Here is a 17,727-nt window from a genome sequence, read left to right on the forward strand (position 1 = left end):
TAAGTCCACTAAACTAGCTTACTTTTTCTGCTCTAGTTAGTCACTTGACTCACAAGGTATTGGCAAATCTACTTGACACTTAGACCTGAAGGTCTAAGGATGAAAAACACATGTGACCTTTGAAAGTATTATGGTCAATGTAATAAATACATTGACCTTCAGTTCATGTCTATGTTGGTTACTAAAATAGCCTTAGAGAAAGTTGTGTTTAGTGTTTGTGTAAGTTAAGGCTTGGAGTCTTTGTGCTGTTGTGAATAAAATGCAAATGTGGTGGGTTTTGGTTCCAGACTGTTGGAGATAACAAGGAACATGGTATTTCAAGCCACAAAACTGACTAGCCCTAACAAAGCTAAGAAAAAACACTTCTTGGGTGATTGTTTAACTAAAATGTAAGAGTTTTCTTTTAGTTGAAGAGGAATTTATTTGTAGTATATATCTTTAGGTTGACAAAGGCTATCTGTTAAATCATCTGCAAAGATCAAGAAACGGCTTTGAAGACACAGCTTCTTTAACATGGAAGGTGTAAAGCTAAATTATTCTCTTTGGCAGAATACTTGAAATGCTTTTGAGGTGCATGGTTTGGGTTTTTTCAGTTGAAGATAGATTTGTGACAAATGCTGATAGAGCTTTTCAGCCAATTACTAGATAGTCACTGACATGAATTAATGAGCATGCTACTATATTTGCTACCCTTCTTAGATGCTTGTAATTCTACTTTTTTTTCCATTAACAATATTATCCACGTTCCCAAAAGAAACAAGTCTTGTCTGGTTTGAAACCTGTGTTAAAAAGCAAAATCAAAAAGCCCTCTGTAACTAGTGGAAAGGGAAGGTGAATTTTTGTATTAGAAATTTGTTTTACGGCTGCCAGAAACAGCTACATCAGAAAGAAGTGTCAATTGATAGGATGCTTTTTCTTACCTATTTGGTGTTGACCAAAGCACAGACAGGTAAGTGTCACTCTGAAGTCAGTTATGGATACCTAATTAAGGTCTTCAATGTTACTTTGTTTTACATGGAAAGAATTAAACTATTAAAATGAGAGATTGTCTTTAATGATGAGTTTTAGGTGACCAAATGCTGTCTTACAGACTTACAGAGTAATCAGCTGTTTTATGTGGACTGTATTGTTTTTTTCTAAGTGAAACTGATTTCAAATTGAAACTGGCTGAATTGTTTATACAGACTTATGCCAAAATAACTGACATTTTTAATGCTTGTACATTTATTTCTGTGGGGGTTTGTGGATAAATCGGATGTTAATACAACAAGAGAATAGTTGTGAGGATAGAAAAGACTGCTGCAAAAGACTCTAGTAATGGGTGTTTCAGGTCACCTAGATCTGAAAATGTTACTTCATATGAAATTGCTAATAGTTTATAAAAAAAATAGTCTGGATTCGTGTTAGATTTCACAGTCAAGTGCAGATTATAAAGGCAGTTTTGTTTCACTGAGGCAATGAAGTTTCTTCCTTTGTCTCCCAAAAGTAACGGGGGATGTTTGTTTAAAGCTGGCTTAAAAATAAGTCTTTCAGGTGACAAGCTGCTTTTGAATTTATTCTCAGAGTGTGCTACACTCTTCTTCCTAGCGAGTTGTTTCCTCCTTCAGTTCATGTGTCCTATTCCCTGCAAAGCGATGCTTAGTATTCATGCAGTTGTTGAGCTATTGAGTATAACCTGTTAACAGTATTAAATTATAAAATATTTTTTTTGTCGTTGTAGGAAGAAATCTGCTTCATCTAATTCAATCCTAATTCAGTCCTGCTAATCTGCTAATACTGTAGATTGAAAGATTTTTTTGCTGTTGCCAGGATACCCGGTAATGGGCAAGGAGCCTGAGAGAATACAGATCATTCTGTTTTTTTAATTTTTAAAATTTTTTTGTGTTTAACAGGTAAGAAACTATTAAACTTCTCCTACAGCAGTAGATTTAGCTTCTGCACCTGTAAAGTCTTATCTTAAAATTTAAGTGGTTCCTAAATGCTCTTAAGTTTTTCATGTTCCTGATTTCCACTAAAGGCTTACTTACGTGATTTCTGTAGGTTCACACCGCTTTCTAAGCTGCTTTTCCTGGTGCAGTTCAGACTTTGTGGCCATTCCTTCCCTTTCCTTGCAGCTTTTTTTGACTACTTTCTAGGTGGCTGTTTCTAACTTGGTCTTTTAACCCACCCTGCTGTAGCACTATCTTCTTTCTCTGCCATGCTTTGGTCTTACAATGAGAATCAAGGGTCATCTAGACACACTGTTGTGGTTATTCTATTTGTTTTACAGGAAACATGTTTTAAAGTGTTTTGATTTTGTGCCAGGAGGTGTATCTGCTGCCCAGCCTCCAATTCTTTGGAAGAGTTACAAAGCAAATGTGTTCATGAACTGACATGTATTAGGTATGAAAGATGTTCAGCGCTATAGGTTTTGGTAATGTGGTATGGTAATACTGTCTCCTGCAATTGAATTTTTGGTAATAAAATGCATGCTTTGGTGTAAAATTGTCTTCTGTGTAGCTATGTGTTGTTTAGCTTTTTTTATAATATTGTGGAACCATCTGCTTTTCTCAGTACCTAGATCTCTTCATTTCCATTTTGAAGATAATTGGGAGAGTTCAAAATGTGAAGAATAGAACTGAATTCTGTTACCAATTAATATTTTAAGCGTGCAAGTGTTTGGCTGTTGAAGTGTAGTTACTAGAAAGTGATTAATCTTTTCTATTTGGGCAGGGGAGATCAGTGTCAAATTTATAGTTATTGCAAATAATTAAGATCTATATTTATTAACACTTACCTGTGGTTTGAGAGAGTGTAGGAGTTGGCAAGAATACACTTGTTGCTTGGTATAAAATTGCTCTTGTAACTTCATTGCAAACTGCAGATTTCAGTTAATTTTTGTATTTTTGCTGGATGGTTATGACTTTGAATTTTGAGGGATTTGTGTCTTTGAGTAAACATTAAGTAGTTTGGACTTGTTTATGTACTTCAGCATGCCAAAACAATTAATTACTGGGGCATTCAGTCATAATAGGGGTGTGTGAATATACACATGTTGTGTATATATAAAATCTATATATTATGTAAAACCCCATACATTTATAGTTCTTATCTCGAGAGAAGTGCAGCTAGTGTGCATACATAAGGGACGCTAGTGTGATAAATAAGGGTGAAAGTGATTTCACTTCTATCTCAATTCTTAACTGTTCTGCAACCATATTGGGCTTCCTCTTCCTTTGTCAGATAGGGGAGTTAAAGTCCCTGCTAACTAGATAATTTGCTGCCTCATTAGGAGGAAGAGGCAGCAGCTCGTCAAGAGGATGTTATGAAAATTACTGTGTCTTCATACAGTCTACTGATGTGTTCCTCTCCCAGTCAGGAACGGACTACCACCTGGTGTCTTTTGCTTGCATTTTGCTCAAGAGTATGTAGTTACCCTCTGAAAGTATAGCAGTTGGCTGAGGAGCATATGTGCTGTAAATGAGTATAATGGCTAGAAGGATTTGTATCTGTAATACAAGCTTAAATTGTACAATGGTCAATGAACATGCTGAAGTGTTTCTCTTGTATTCCAAAACAGGCATTCTTGATGGTATTTGGAAGAAGGTGCACTGTTTTGATTTTTGGTATGTAAGTGAAATTTTACCTGCAATTAGTTGAAAAAGCTGAAATGTTGCTAGCTTATGTACAAGGAATGCTCCCCCACAGTTCATGAATCTTACAACTTAATGATGGTAAGGTCTTACTAAGATTATAGAATCATAGAATGATTTGGATTGGAAGAGACTGTAAAGGTCATCTAGTTCAACCCCTTCTGCAATGAGCAGGGAGATCTTCAACTAGACCAGGTTGCTCAGAGCCCCTGTCTAACGTGCCCTTGAATGTTTCTAGGGATGGGGCATCCACCACTTCTCTGGGCAACCTCTTCACCGCCCTCATTGCAAAAAAATTCTTCCTTATATTTAGTCTGAATCTACACTTTTTCAGTTTAAAATCATTACCTCTTGTCCTATCGCTACAGGCCCTACTAAAATGTCTGTCTCCGTCTCTCTTACAAGCACCCTTCAAGTAATGAAAGGCTGCAATAAGGTCTGCCTGGAGCCTTTTTCTCCAGGCTGAACAACCCCAAATCTCTCGGTCTGTCCTCACAGGAGAGGTGTTCCATCTCTCTGATCATTTTTGTGGCCCTCCTCTCAACCCACTTCAACAGCTCCATGTCTTTCCTGTGCTGAGGACTCCAGAACTGGACACAGTACTCTAGAGGGGGGTCTCACCAGAGTGGAGTAGAGGGGCAGAATCGCCTCCCTCAACTTACTGGCCACGCTTCTTTTGATGCAGTCCAGGACACGGTTCTCTTTCTGGGTTGTGAGTTCACTTTGTTGGCTCATGTCCAGCTTTTCATCCACCAGTACCACCAAGTCCTTCTTGGCAGGGCTGCTCTCAATCCCTTCATCCCCCAGCCTGTATTGATACTGGGGGTTGCCCTAACCCAGGTGCAGGACCTTGCACTTGACCTTGTTGAACCTCATGAGGTTCACATGGGCCCACTTCTGAAGCTTGTCCAGGTCCCTCTGTGTGCCACCTTATCCCTCAGGTATGTCAACTGTAACACTCAGCTTGGTGTCATCCGCAACCTTGCTGAGGGTGCACTAAATCTAAATGTCTGTTGTCAATGAAGATATTAAACAGTACTGGTCCTAGTACTGTACAAAACAGACCCCTGAGGGACATCACTCATCACTGATCTCCATGCAGACATGGAGCTGTTGACCACTACTCTGGATGTGACCATCCAGCCAGTTCCTTATCCACTGAGCAATCCATCCATCAAGTTCATGTCTTTCTAATTTGGAGAGAAGGTTGTGTGAGGGACCGTGTCATCTTCCTGGACTTCTGTAAGGCCTTTGACATCTGTAGCTCTTCCCATGTCCACTGATGTAGACACTCAATTATAGAAGTCCACTAAGTGGGTCAGGCAAGGCTTGCCCTTGGTGGAGCCATGCTGGATGTCACTAATCACCTCTCTGTCCTTCATGTGCCTTAGCATAGCTTCTAGGAGGATCTGTTCCATGATCTTCCTGTGCACAGAGGTGAGGCTGATGGGTATCTTTCACTAGACCAGATTGTTCAAAGCCCTAGCCAACCTGACCTTGAACACTTCCAGGAACGGAGCATCCACAGCTTCTCTGGGCAACATGCTCCAGTGTCTCACCACCATCATGATTAGAGGCAGTTCCCTCAGCCTGCCATTATGTACCATGTGTCCTGATCTCCCACCATGTCGAAGTTCCTGGGCTGGGCCCACACCCAATGCATCAGTGTCTTTCCTGGACTCGGGAAAGCAGGAGGGGACAGAAGAGTCCAGATGCAGTTGCCAAAGTACTGAATAAGAGAGGAGGAACGCATTTTTACTGTTATTTTCTTGTTTTATTGTTTTGGGTTTCTTTAAATTGTTTATTGCCCAACCTTGAGAAGAACTCTTAATGAAGCAGCTAGAAGGGACCTTAATGTTGCAGGCCAGTACTTCTTCCTGGCAGAACTGCAGTCTTCTGCTTTTCAAATGGAACAACTGTCTCTTAATTTGTTTGCTTGATATGTTGCTATTCTTCATTCCCCACTTTGTACCCATTGGGCAGCCTTCTAGTCCTCAGACTGAAGAAACCTCACCTCCAGGCCCCAGCGACCTCAGTGGCACTCTGAGGCCTCCTGTCGCCCTGGTGCAGCAGCCTGGTGGAAGCCAGGTTGTTTCATCCCCTTTTTTTGGGGCTCAGGGCGGAGGAGATGGCACCCTTTGAGGAGGCATAGGAGATGGGAGAGAGAAGGGCTCTCACCACACATGGCAATCAAGAAAATATTTATTAATGCTGCGAGATGGAAGGGGTGATCCTGCAGAACAGCCAGGTGCAGAGGCTAGGCCTCCCAGCTAATACCAGGTGTGGAGGCTGGGCTGATGGTAGGGTGCTGGCCAGGTCTTCCTGTGATGTTGGTGTCATGGAGGGGAGCCTTGTCATGGTGTAGTGGTGCCAAGGGAGCCATGCTAGAGGTGGATCCACTTCCACTGGTTCATCTTGATCTTTGAGTGGATCCAGCTCCATGGGCTCCGTGCCATCAGCCACATGAGCAATGGCCATCGCTACCATGTGGCTGACAGTGCCCCTCCTCTGATGCCACCTCCTTTTCCTCTGTGTCTCCTGCAACCACCCATTCCCCTTCCCATGCAAAAGTGGGCGACCACTTGCCTTGCTGTTATGGGACCTCTTTCTTCCAATTATGCTTGGAATTCAAGGGCCTCGAAGCTCAGCGAGTTGTGTGCCAGCTTCTGGGTTCCTTGTATTTATAGGACCAAGAACAAAAGGCAGTGAGGTGGCTTGTGACATCAGGAGGACCACTGTCATGGTGATGCATGTGGCCAAATACAGCTGTCTGTGAGTTGGTGGGGCTGTGGCCTGAAAGATGCCCTCATGTGGGAGAAGAGGGAAGGTTGGAGGGCACCTTTTGTGGGGGATTGTTCCCCTGTACCATTCTGCTGCCCCTTGGGCACAGGGACTGGCCCTCCACCTCCCTTCCAGTCCCTGGGCTCCAGCCCCCTCCTCATCCTGTGCCTGGGGTCCCCTGGACAAGATGGTGGCAACAGTGTTGCAGTAGGATCAGGGGTCCTCGGTGACACCCCACCCCCCCAACCTGGCTCCCCACAAGTAGCGCAGCCCCCTATGCCAGATGTCATGGTTTGGGCCAGACAGGCCACTGAGGTGAATGACAGATGCTCTCTCCTCTCTCTTCAAGGAGAGGATGGAGAGAGAGAGACTTACGAGTTTAGAAGGAACTAAACAACTTTAATGAAAATATTAATGATAAAATAATAATGAAATATATATGAAACCATATCAAGCTTCCAGGATGAAGTCGTGTCACTGGCAGTCACCGGGGAAGTCCCAGACTGGACTCAGTGACGGACAGGAACTGGAGTTCCAGTTCTGGATTCAGGATTGGTATCAAAGGCAGACGAAGAGACAGAGTCCTTGTTGGATGCTGGCCATTGAAGAAAGAGGGCTGACCCTTTGATCCCTCAGCTTTCATACTGAGCATGAAGCAGACAGGATGGAATACCCTGTTGGTCACCTGTCCTGTCTGTTTCTCTCCGCAGGTGGGAGCCCTCTACCCTTTTCTGCTTCCAGTCCTCCAAGGGGGCAAATAACAAAAGTTAGCTGACCTTTGTTATAGCAATGAGACCCTGTGCATACCATTGCTTGGTATCAACTACAAACGTAGGTCTTATCACTCTGAGAGGAAACAGTTTCTGCACAATATGCTGTTAATTTCAGTAGTTAAAAGAGGCTTAGCTAAAAAGTAAAATTACTGAACAGAAAACTGGTTCTGTTTTACCTCAAACCAGGACACCTGACAGTGGCTGAGAAGGGGGCAAAGCATTCAGACATCGCGCAGGCAGGAAAGGGAGGTGCAGCCAGCCTGTGCAAGGTCTCCCTAAAAAAAATTGTTGATTCGTTTTGTTTCCCTTTCAGTATCTTCTAGTTTGCTGTGTCCTTTTGGAAATGGGAGGACTGGTACTGTGCAGAGTATTTGAAATATGGGTGCAGTATGTATTGAATTGTTGAGGTAAAGATGTTTGTATTTTGTGTTCTACTTCATTCCTTTTAATTTCAAACCATCCATTGGCTCCCTCCTCCACAAAATTTTGAAGAAACTTCACTAGCTTATAATCATAGGAGTCTAATCGTTAGTGTAAGTAATGGAGTATTTATCAAATGAATTTCCACTAGGGTTTGCGTTCGTGGCCTGAACAGGCTGTGCTGACACTGAAGAGACTGCTACATCTTACTTTGTGCTCACATGAGACTTTTATTCTAGGTCAAATTGATCTTAATTTTGTTTAAGAAATGTAGAAACTGTACCATGAAAATTTTCCTGTATTACTGCTTTTATTTTTTTATTTGTGACTGCTGGATGTAATGTAGTTAAATCTAGGGACTTTGAACAGTAACTTATGTCTTTCTAGCTAATAATACAACAAATCTTGCTGCTTTAATTGAAAATAAATTTGTTTTCAAATAGGTTATTGGGTAAGTATGGTCTGTATTGTATTTGAGCTATTTAGGAATTAAGGAATAGTTAAGAGCAGAGTTTTTACACTATTTAAAAACCGTGTATTTTAATGGGATACAAGATAAAGAATTCCTTATTTTTTTCCCCTGAACTCTCAATGCAGAAGCAATGTGTGCTGCTATATATGAGAGATTCTTTCTTGCATTTATCAAGTGGAAAAAGTAGGGAATTCAGTTATGGCATAACTGTGTATTGCTGTAAAATGCCATTACTTTACAGAAAAGATCTGGACTGTTTTGGTCCAGATCTTCAAGTTAGAATGCAGGTGCCTTATTTTTTCCTATTATTTTGTTCAAATTGCCCTCAATTCCTGATTAAATGCACAAGTGCTTAATTTTCCTAGTTAATAGGTCTTTGGATATTTAATGCTTTGAGGAATTGTGCCCCAGCCTGCAAAGGACAAGCAGTTGTAGACAGCAGGTTTACAATTAGTGTTGTTCTGGCTGAGTGAAATAGGCAGTTTAAAAAGTAACCGCTGCAATGTCTTCTCTGTCAATTTGCATGACTGGTAATTCTGTTTAGCATTAATTTTTTTCAGACGGGTACTTTGTTTTGAACAGATGGTCCATTTTCAGTGTCAAAATCAACATTTTGTAAATACTAGTGTGGTGTCTAATTACTGTCCATTGTTCGGAGAAAGGAAAAAAAAAAAAAACCCGAACCCCCAAAATGGAAACTAATTAAATATACCTAGGGACTAACTGGTTGAGGTTACTTGAAGCTGGCAGAAGGACATGCTTAGTGTTTTAAGGAAATCACTTAATGCATTTAAAGATCTTAAATTATTATGCTTTTATCATTAAAAGAGAATTTACCAGTGTTTTTATCTTCGTCATTGCTTTTCCCTTCCCCAAGCCTACCTATTTGGTTTTTAGAAGGCAATGGATTGTTTGCATTGGAATGCTGTTATCACTAAGAAATATAAGACTTTCTTGAAAGCCTGTGGTGGTACCAAGGAAACCTGCTTTGCTGAAGTGGGCTACATAATTTGGGATGTGTTTCAATCATGGAAAAGTTTGTTGGTGCAAAAGTAACTCGCTGCTTTTTCATCTGTGCACTTGAACCGTATAGTAAGAAAATATGATGGTATATAAAGAAAATTGACAGTTAAGTTCTGAGTTTAGTTTTTTATAATGCAATCCTTGTTATAACTTTCTATGTAACATTTCTCAGACTTTCATATATTACAGAATCTTCAGTTTGATACTGATATATTCTTTTTTTAAAGTTTCTTTTGCTTGAAAAATGAAACTGTGTATTGCTGTAAAATCTGCAGAGTTCCTACCAGAAGCTCTGTGTACATGCTTTTAACTTCCAGTTGTCAGGTAAAACAGCCTTCCGCTGGCTAGCTGAGGTCCTTTTAGTTTTCTTTCTGCACTGGTCTAGATCCCCATCTCTGCTTGTAGCTACTAATACTCAACTCTTAGGTAGAAGTATGAGGTATGAGTTGGCAGTAACTCCTTGCAAAGTATGTTTCTCATGTTTGTTTTACCTAAGTATGATGCCTAGAAGTTTAACTTAAATGAGCCAGCTTGCTCTAATAGTTTTCTTATTTACTGAATGGACTTCTGGATGCTTTAAAGTAACAAGTCTGTTTTGTAAAAGGTTCAATATAGGAGACTGTCCAAAATTAAACTACGTACTTGTCTGATTGGAATCCACATCTTTGTCCTGTAGCTTGAAAACAAGAATGTACGTGTTCAGGAGAGGTGTTTGACAGCTATGTCAACTGGAAGCTAGAGAGAAACTTACTGATACAATTGTTACTAACTCTTTTTGATGGTGATTCCAATTAAGCATTTGGCTTCTAGAAAGAGCCACAGACTAGTTACTGTTGAACAGAATACACAATGTAGGCATCTTCAGCTGTAGTAGGCAGGAGTCTTCATTTTCTTTCTTGTCTGAAAGGATTGCTTCTAAGCTTTATTTCATCACTTCAGCAAACAATTAAAGGCAAACTTTCAGTTACCTGTATCTCAGAACAATTGACAGGCTTTGTTAATTTTGGTGAACTGCTTTGTTTCCTTTCAGATTTAAGTCAGGTGTTTACTTCATGGACTGTTATTTCAGCATTCATTCAGAGAAGAATCTTTAACAATATTAACTAAGAAAACAAAGCAATATTCTTCTGAATGCTAGGTGTTCCTTAGGATCTTGAATTGTCATAACTTCTATATCAGCAAGTTGATGTAAACTTTCAGAAATACTGTTTACGTGACTTGGAAGTCTGCTAGTTTTGCTTGCTGGGAACTTTCAGAGATTATGGAAAGCTAACTCAAGTTACAAAAGGCAATTCAATATCTGCAGCAGCTTTAGCATCTCTGACACAATTGTTCTTTCACAGTTTTTATCTTTTTTTCTCTTTTTAGTATTATCCTAGATTATTTTCCTTCTTGGAGTCTCTAATGTTGAGCATGTCTCATATTTGGCAGTCTTTTGCATCTTGCATTGAATCCAAATGTGATTTTTCTGCTCATATTAGAAATGGAGTTGAACACAACCCCATTGACCTGTGGAATTTGTGATAAACTTGCAGATAGTGAAATTTTGGGTGGAACACTCCTGATTTGTGGACATAAGGCCTAATTCTGACTCTGTTAATGTGACATAAATATTAAAAAGCATGAAGATAATTCAAAATTTCAGCATTGGTAGGTTTTGGGGGGAGACTAAAACAGTAGGCTGTGGGAAGAATAACAGTAACTTTTTGTTTTTAATACTTCTGTTCAGAACTATGGTAGGCTGATTCTAGATTATCGCCAGTGATAACACCTAAGAAAATTGTCTTCTCTTCAGGGCTCCTGAACTTCCTCTTTGGCACATTTTATGTTGTTTATTTTTCCTTATTTCAAAGGACCTGGGCTCCTGTTGAAAAGTGATGGAATAATCTCTGGCCGGCACCTGACATGTTGAGGGAGCATCCCCTAAAAGAGCTTGCCTGGGAGACAGTTTGTGAAATAACGCAGTAACATGTTTGCAGTAGTATGACTCTTTTTGTTGTTGCTATTTTCCATTGTTGAATTTCTCTTGAAATAAGTAATTGAGAAATACATTGAAGCTAGTGAAATGAGCTTTAATCACTGCAGTGATTTACATCTGGAATTAGCATTGACAGTGGTTACTTGCAAAGATGCTGCTTTCACTAATTGGGGCAAAAGGAGGGATTTGATCTACTTCCTAAAGGCTTAAGAAAAACCAAACAAAAAATATCCTGTGACTTTAATGCACTACTTCCATTTGCTTACAGTAAGTCTGTGTGTAGCCTGGATACTCACAGACTAGTGTTTTTGATAACAACTTTGTATAATTTGATTTAAGCTAATTTGTGAGATCAAGGGTTTTGAACCCTGTATGTAAGTTTACTAATACTTGTAGTAGAAAAGAATTTTTTTTCTGTTTTTTAACCACTTAATCCTTGCATGGGATCTCAGATGATTATAAGTACTGATACTGCAGTTGAAATTATCTGTACATTTTTCTGATTGATTTAGGCCATATATTGGAAGTCTTGCTAATGAAGAGAATTATAAGGGTTTTGCTGGGTGCTTGGACTTGTATCTGTTTTCTAAACTGCCCAAGTACTAAACTTGGTACTTCACTGTTGTAAGTAGCTGTAGTGTGCATGCTGAATCTGTTTTAACTTGGAAATAAATGCCTATAGTTGTCTACCTCTTAATATGCATAAGAATTAGATATTTCTATTTTCGTGTTTGTAGGCTTTTTATAGGAGCATATGACAAGCATAGTTTGTCTTTAAGATTGCTCGTGCATACAACCTGCAGCTTACAGAAGTGTTCTTGCTAAAATAGTACTATTCATTTATGTTCTCTGTGGTAACTATGTGTCCTCGCAGCTGATGCTGCTAGTGCCCAGCAGTAATTAATGTATCAAATCAATCTTTCACACCTGGAAGGCAGTTATTAAAGGAGCGTTTCTTTCTGTATTTAAATGAGTACTACTCAAAACCATGCTGCTTCCAATTGTAAGGAAAGAAAGGTTTCTCTTACTGTTCTCTAATATCCAATCTACTTAAATTCGACATTCATGTAAGACCAGCTGATACTGTGTCAGAGGTTAAATGTCATGTAAAAGCCCAGTTTTGGAGAGAGGGAGATGGAGCGATTGCCTGTATTGGGCTTAATGAGAGATGAAAGCAGGAGTTTATTGGGTCTATCATAGACTGAAATATTCTTTTCTGATAGCAGTTGTCTCAGTCACAACTGCTTGCAAGGTGTCGTAGAGCAACAGAATTAACATGGAGGTGCCAAAGCATTTTATAAGGATGAACATCTTATGTTCATCCTTACGTATTTCTGTTATGGCCTTTTACAATGTCTCAGTGGTTGGGGATGCTGCCCTTTCACATATTTGCATAAGATATTTTATTGTTCCTTATTAATCCTCTTGTATTAAGTTTGTGGAGGGAGATACAGTGAGAGAGTAGGTCCTGTGTTGAAATTGGCTCCAGCACTTTGTGTGCTGCCTGCAAGTTAAAACTATTATAGTTCCTCCACCTTGATAGGTGTTTTCTTCAAAAGTAGGGGTGGTATTCTAGTGCATTTATGCAGTGCCCATTTTATCTTCTCTTGGCTCTAGTAATTGCGGAGCAAGTTGTTCTGAATGTAGACTTGGTGCATAGATTCAAAACAAAGGTTGGGAAGAGCAAATTCAATAAACTGAAAACTGAGGTTTTCCTGTTTTCTTTAATACGGATTAGTATGTTTCTTTTATGTAAGTAAAACACTGGAGCTGCCTAACTTTATCATTGGATGTTAGAATATTGGCTATTGGTAAAGGTACAAAAATTACTACAGTACTTAGTCATCTTTTAATCAAGTCTGATTTTGTAGGTCTCTATTATCAGCATCTACTGTTGTGTCTCATTCAAATTCTATAAAGTTTCCATGCATGCAGGTTCATTTGGGGTTAGAAGCTATGAACTACTACTGTGAAGTATTACTACAAGCACTGCTTAAATAGGTTTGTAACCTTAATGCTTTGTGTATATTCTTCTTATCCAGACCAGCATGTTTTGGAAATTTGATCTCCATTCATCATCCCACATAGATACTCTTCTAGAGAGAGAAGATGTAACACTGAAGGAGTTGATGGATGAAGAGGATGTTCTACAGGAGTGCAAGGCTCAGAATCGCAAACTTATAGAGTTTCTGCTGAAGTCAGAATGTTTGGAAGACTTAGTTTCATTTATTATCGAAGAACCACCTCAAGACATGGATGAAAAAATTCGATATAAGTAGGAAAACTTTTGGGGGTGGGGAAAACTTGGGAAGTTGGAAAAGAGGGGTAACTTCTGCTAATTTGATAGTATATTTTGAATCCCTGCGCAATGATGTGTAGTACAATACTGGTATCTTTAGAGTAAATTTGTTTTCAAGGGGTTTTGTAGAACTTTTAAGTAAATCATTCTAATACTTGTATATTTTCCAAATGGAAGCCTCTTACCCACAAATGCTTCCAAAACCAATAGCTGTCCAAAGGAGACTTACAAAAAAAAGAATAAGTCAAAACTCACATGAAGAATTTTGCAGTTGTGATTATTAAGAAAATAGTTGAATGAAAACCCCTATTTGGGTAATATAGTTAAGTGCTTGGCTTTGTTTTATTGATGATTGGTAAGATGTTTTGAAGATGCTTATTAGAGGGTCTGTAGCACTCCATGGAAGAATGTGCTTAACATCTTAATTGCTGGTGTTTTCCTTTGCAGAGCTAGAACTGTAAGAATTGGGTATGGCCATGACTTCAGCTAGTTTGCTGAGAAGATTCAAACTCAAAAGTCAACCTAGCAATTCATCTAGAAGAGCTTTTACCATTATTGTCCTGTTTTAGAGTTGTCTATGCAGAAAGCCACTTTTTTCTTAAAGGAGTGTGTGTGTGTGTGTGTATGTATATATATGTGTGTATATATATATATATATATATATATATATATATATGTGTATATATAAAAAAAAAGATTAAATAAGCTACACTCTTAGTTGCAGCACTTCACCATTTCTGATAAATCAAGCCTCCGGTTAGTTTCTACTAGAGTTTGAAATTGAAGCATCTTTCACTTAAAAGGCTTTAGCTGCTGATGCTTTCAAAATTACTTTTACTGTTAGTGGGTGATAGTACCGTCAAATGGCCACTTGATGGCTTAGGTTTTTTTTTTTTTTTTTTTAGTTTAATTACTTGGTGTTCTGAACTGTACTGGCTTTGTCAGACTTTGACTAGTTTGCTGAGTTGCAGTATGTGTGCATATATATAAAAAGTCCTGAAGCTATTCCTTTTGACCTTTTTAATATAATCCCTGTTATATTAGAAAGGGGCAAACACACTGTTCCCTCCCCAGTATTGGTTCAGTACTATCAGTCTACCTAACTTGGTAACTAACTTTTTTCCCTTCAAAAAAAGTGGCTTCTTAAATGAGACATAAGTACTTGAACAGGTGGATTTAACAATAGATCTTAAAAGCTTGCCCTTTCCTTTCCCCACTTCCCTGGTGTTGTCCCATTGCTACTTGAGAACAGAGTAGTTCATTTCTTGAATAAAAGAACAGAGTTTGTAGGCTGAATGTGCAGTTGCGTTACCTTGCAGTAGTTTGCTGCTTTAATTAGCACAGTCCAACCCTGCTTAAAAAATTGGTCAGAAGTCTTACCAAGTTCTGAATTCAGAGCTGGAAGTATGACAACTCGAAAGTATGAGCAAGTGATGGATAATTTCTTTTCCTTTTCCGCAGATATCCAAACATATCATGTGAGCTGCTTACATCGGATGTCTCGCAGATCAATGATAGGCTGGGAGAAGAAGAATCCTTACTTATGAAACTGTACAGCTTCCTCTTAAACGAATCTCCTCTAAACCCTTTACTGGCCAGTTTCTTCAGCAAGGTGCTAAGTATTCTTATAAGCAGAAAACCAGAACAGGTGAATACCTATAAGATCTCCAATTTAAAAAGTGGTCTAATAAAGCTGTTGTACTCTGCAATGTTGCTCTAAGACTACACATTTGAGGGATAGTGGCTGAGTCCAAAAAGAGCATTCAACTTCCATACTAGCTGAAGACACCAGCTTTTTTTTATGGTATGCACAGGATTAAAAAATATTTCTGGATGAGTAAGATGTATTTGATTCAGTTTTGCCTGAGCTATTTGTACAATCAATATGTGAGCGCTGACCTTTTGGCTTAGTTTAGTTCAATATTTTACATGGTGATATTTGCATTGATTGCTGTTAGAGGTGAAGGTAGGTGAATTGGATCAGTGGGAGTGGGTCTGATTTGGTGTGAAGAATTGTTATAGAAGAAGGTGAGAGACATTCGGAGTCCTTGTTCAGAAATGTTGTAGTTAGCGTTCATGTGGCCCAATACTGCAAACTACTACAATGAAGTTAGTGTTCATGTGGCCCAATACTGCAAACTACTACAATGACTGCTCTTGTACCTGGGCACATTGTTTGTGATTCTGTTCTGTATCTTTAATGTAGCAAGCTCTGTTATTTGTATTACGTTAAGGTTTTGCTGTGTCGAGCTTTACTCACTAAGCACGGATGAGAGTTCTTCATACCAAAAAGGAAAGTTGACTGTGCATTGGATAAGTAGTGTATGGTCAGCAAGGTTGGCTTGAGAGGAGGCCCAGGACAAACTGAACATAGTATGGATCTGTCCTGTGCCACTTTTGCTACTCTGTACATGTGTATTATTTTATCTTGCCTTTTACCGTGAGCTTTCAGTGGCAAAAGTGTTTAAGTTCTCATTTATTTTCTCCATTTGTTAGGAGAGAGAAACTAAAACCAGTTGGTATAATTTACCATGTAAAATACAGATAAACAAGTGTAAACTTCTTTTGATTTTTTTTAGATTGTGGATTTTTTAAAGAGGAAACATGATTTTGTAGACCTCATTATTAAGCACATAGGGACCTCTGCTATCATGGACTTGTTGCTCAGGCTACTGACTTGCATAGAACCTCCCCAGCCCCGGCAAGAAGTGTTGAATGTAAGTAAAATGTCTCAAAGAATTTTTGTCTGACGTGTGAACTGTAAGATGGCATACGTTTTGCTGGTTTTACTAATTTTATTTCTTAAATATGAATCTAGATATGTGGGGTTTTTTCCTTGGAGCTGACAGTACTTTTCCAGTGGAGCCACAGTGCTGGTGGGGACAACTTAGAACCTGAGTGGCAGGTCTCTTCTGGTCTTTAATATCTAACTTAAAGCTGCCAGATGCAATTTTAAAAATGTTTTGGACTGAACCCTTTTTTTTTGGCACCAGAAAGTTTATTTAAAAATTATACCTAAGGCTTTCTTTTTTACAGTTGCTCAGAAACATGAATTTTACTTTGTTCACTTTTTCTGAAGTATTGTTAGTCCTTGTTTAGAAATATCAACAGTATGACTTGTGGCAATTATCAAACTACTTCTTAAAATTTTGTTAATTTGAATTCATTTAATTCATTCACTTGAATAACATTCTTACTAATGCCCACAAACACTTCTACAGTGGCTAAATGAGGAGCGAATTATCCAGCGACTTGTGGAAATTGTACATCCGTCTCAAGATGAAGATGTAAGTATCAGTTTGCCACTCTTCCAGCTCTATCTGTTCAGCAAATTGCTTTATAACATAGTGTTAGAACTTCTCCTTTTATTGTTTTCTGCTTGCTTTTTTCAGTAAGCTGATCTGAGTATTTAAGGGTGATTGTACCCCCCCTTCTTCCTCCCTTTAGACTGTTGACTGAATATCTTTTGGGTAGGAGACTCTTGTCCAAATTGAAACTTTCACCTTTTTTTAATTGAAGAATTACAGTTCAGCATGTTACTACTCTTCTAGTGAAAAGCTATGTTTTTCTGTTCCAGAGGCATTCAAATGCATCACAGTCACTCTGTGAAATTATTCGTCTAAGCAGAGACCAGATGTTACAAGTACAGAACAGTTCAGAACCTGATCCACTGCTTGCAAGTCTAGAGAAGTAAGTTGGTTTGCTGAATTTCTGACTTCATTTTCAGTTCATAAAAACCCAATAGTTTTTAACTTTTGACATTGAAAACCTTATTACCCCCTTACTAATTTTACATGGGCAAATGCTAGCTACTGTTAAAAGTTGTATCCTGAGTTAGTGTCATATCTGATGCCAATGCTTTTCTTTTTAGACAAGAAATCATAGAGCAGCTGCTGTCTAATATTTTTCATAAAGAAAAAAATGAATCTGCAATAGTCAGTGCAATCCAAATACTATTGACCTTACTTGAGACAAGACGACAGACGTGAGTGTTCTTATTTTGCTTAAATTATGTCTACATAATTTAACTAAACTACTGTTGAGCAATAGCAAGTGTCTTCCATGTACTTCTAACTGAACCACTTTTGTGGCCTGTTCTTGTTGAAGAAGTAAAAGAGCAAACCAAGTGATTGTGGTTGGCATTACTGCACTTTCACCAATTGACTGGTCTCTGCAATTTTTTTCTAGAAGCTAGTTTAAGTGCCACTTGACAGATCAGACTAATTACATTTCATGAATTTGTTTCTGGATACAAGGAACAGAGTAAATACGTACAGTGCAGTGAGTGGGTATTGATCTTTTTAAAAGGTACTTGGAATTTTATTATGGCTTCACTTTGAGAAACTGCT

The 17,727-nt window shown here is 38.8% G+C and overlaps 1 protein-coding gene across 2 annotated transcripts in view; it reads left to right on the plus strand.

The window, feature by feature from the left end:
- Positions 1-17,727, plus strand: part of PPP6R3 (protein phosphatase 6 regulatory subunit 3) — a 68,479-nt gene that overhangs the window by 16,789 nt on the left and 33,963 nt on the right. Inside the window, exons 2-8 of one of the 2 annotated variants that reach the window (XM_082485252.1) lie at positions 10,955-11,082; positions 13,122-13,354; positions 14,840-15,026; positions 15,958-16,095; positions 16,600-16,665; positions 16,956-17,068; positions 17,250-17,363. In XM_082485252.1, coding sequence (XP_082341378.1) covers positions 11,071-11,082; positions 13,122-13,354; positions 14,840-15,026; positions 15,958-16,095; positions 16,600-16,665; positions 16,956-17,068; positions 17,250-17,363 — 863 coding nt within the window. In that variant the 5' untranslated portion in view covers positions 10,955-11,070. The remainder of the gene's footprint in view (positions 1-10,954; positions 11,083-13,121; positions 13,355-14,839; positions 15,027-15,957; positions 16,096-16,599; positions 16,666-16,955; positions 17,069-17,249; positions 17,364-17,727) is intronic. The other variant, XM_082485253.1, reaches the window with a different exon arrangement.

The sequence above is a fragment of the Vanellus vanellus genome (genome assembly GCF_965231255.1).
Source record: "Vanellus vanellus genome assembly, chromosome: 6".
In the NCBI taxonomy this organism is placed as follows: domain Eukaryota; kingdom Metazoa; phylum Chordata; class Aves; order Charadriiformes; family Charadriidae; genus Vanellus; species Vanellus vanellus.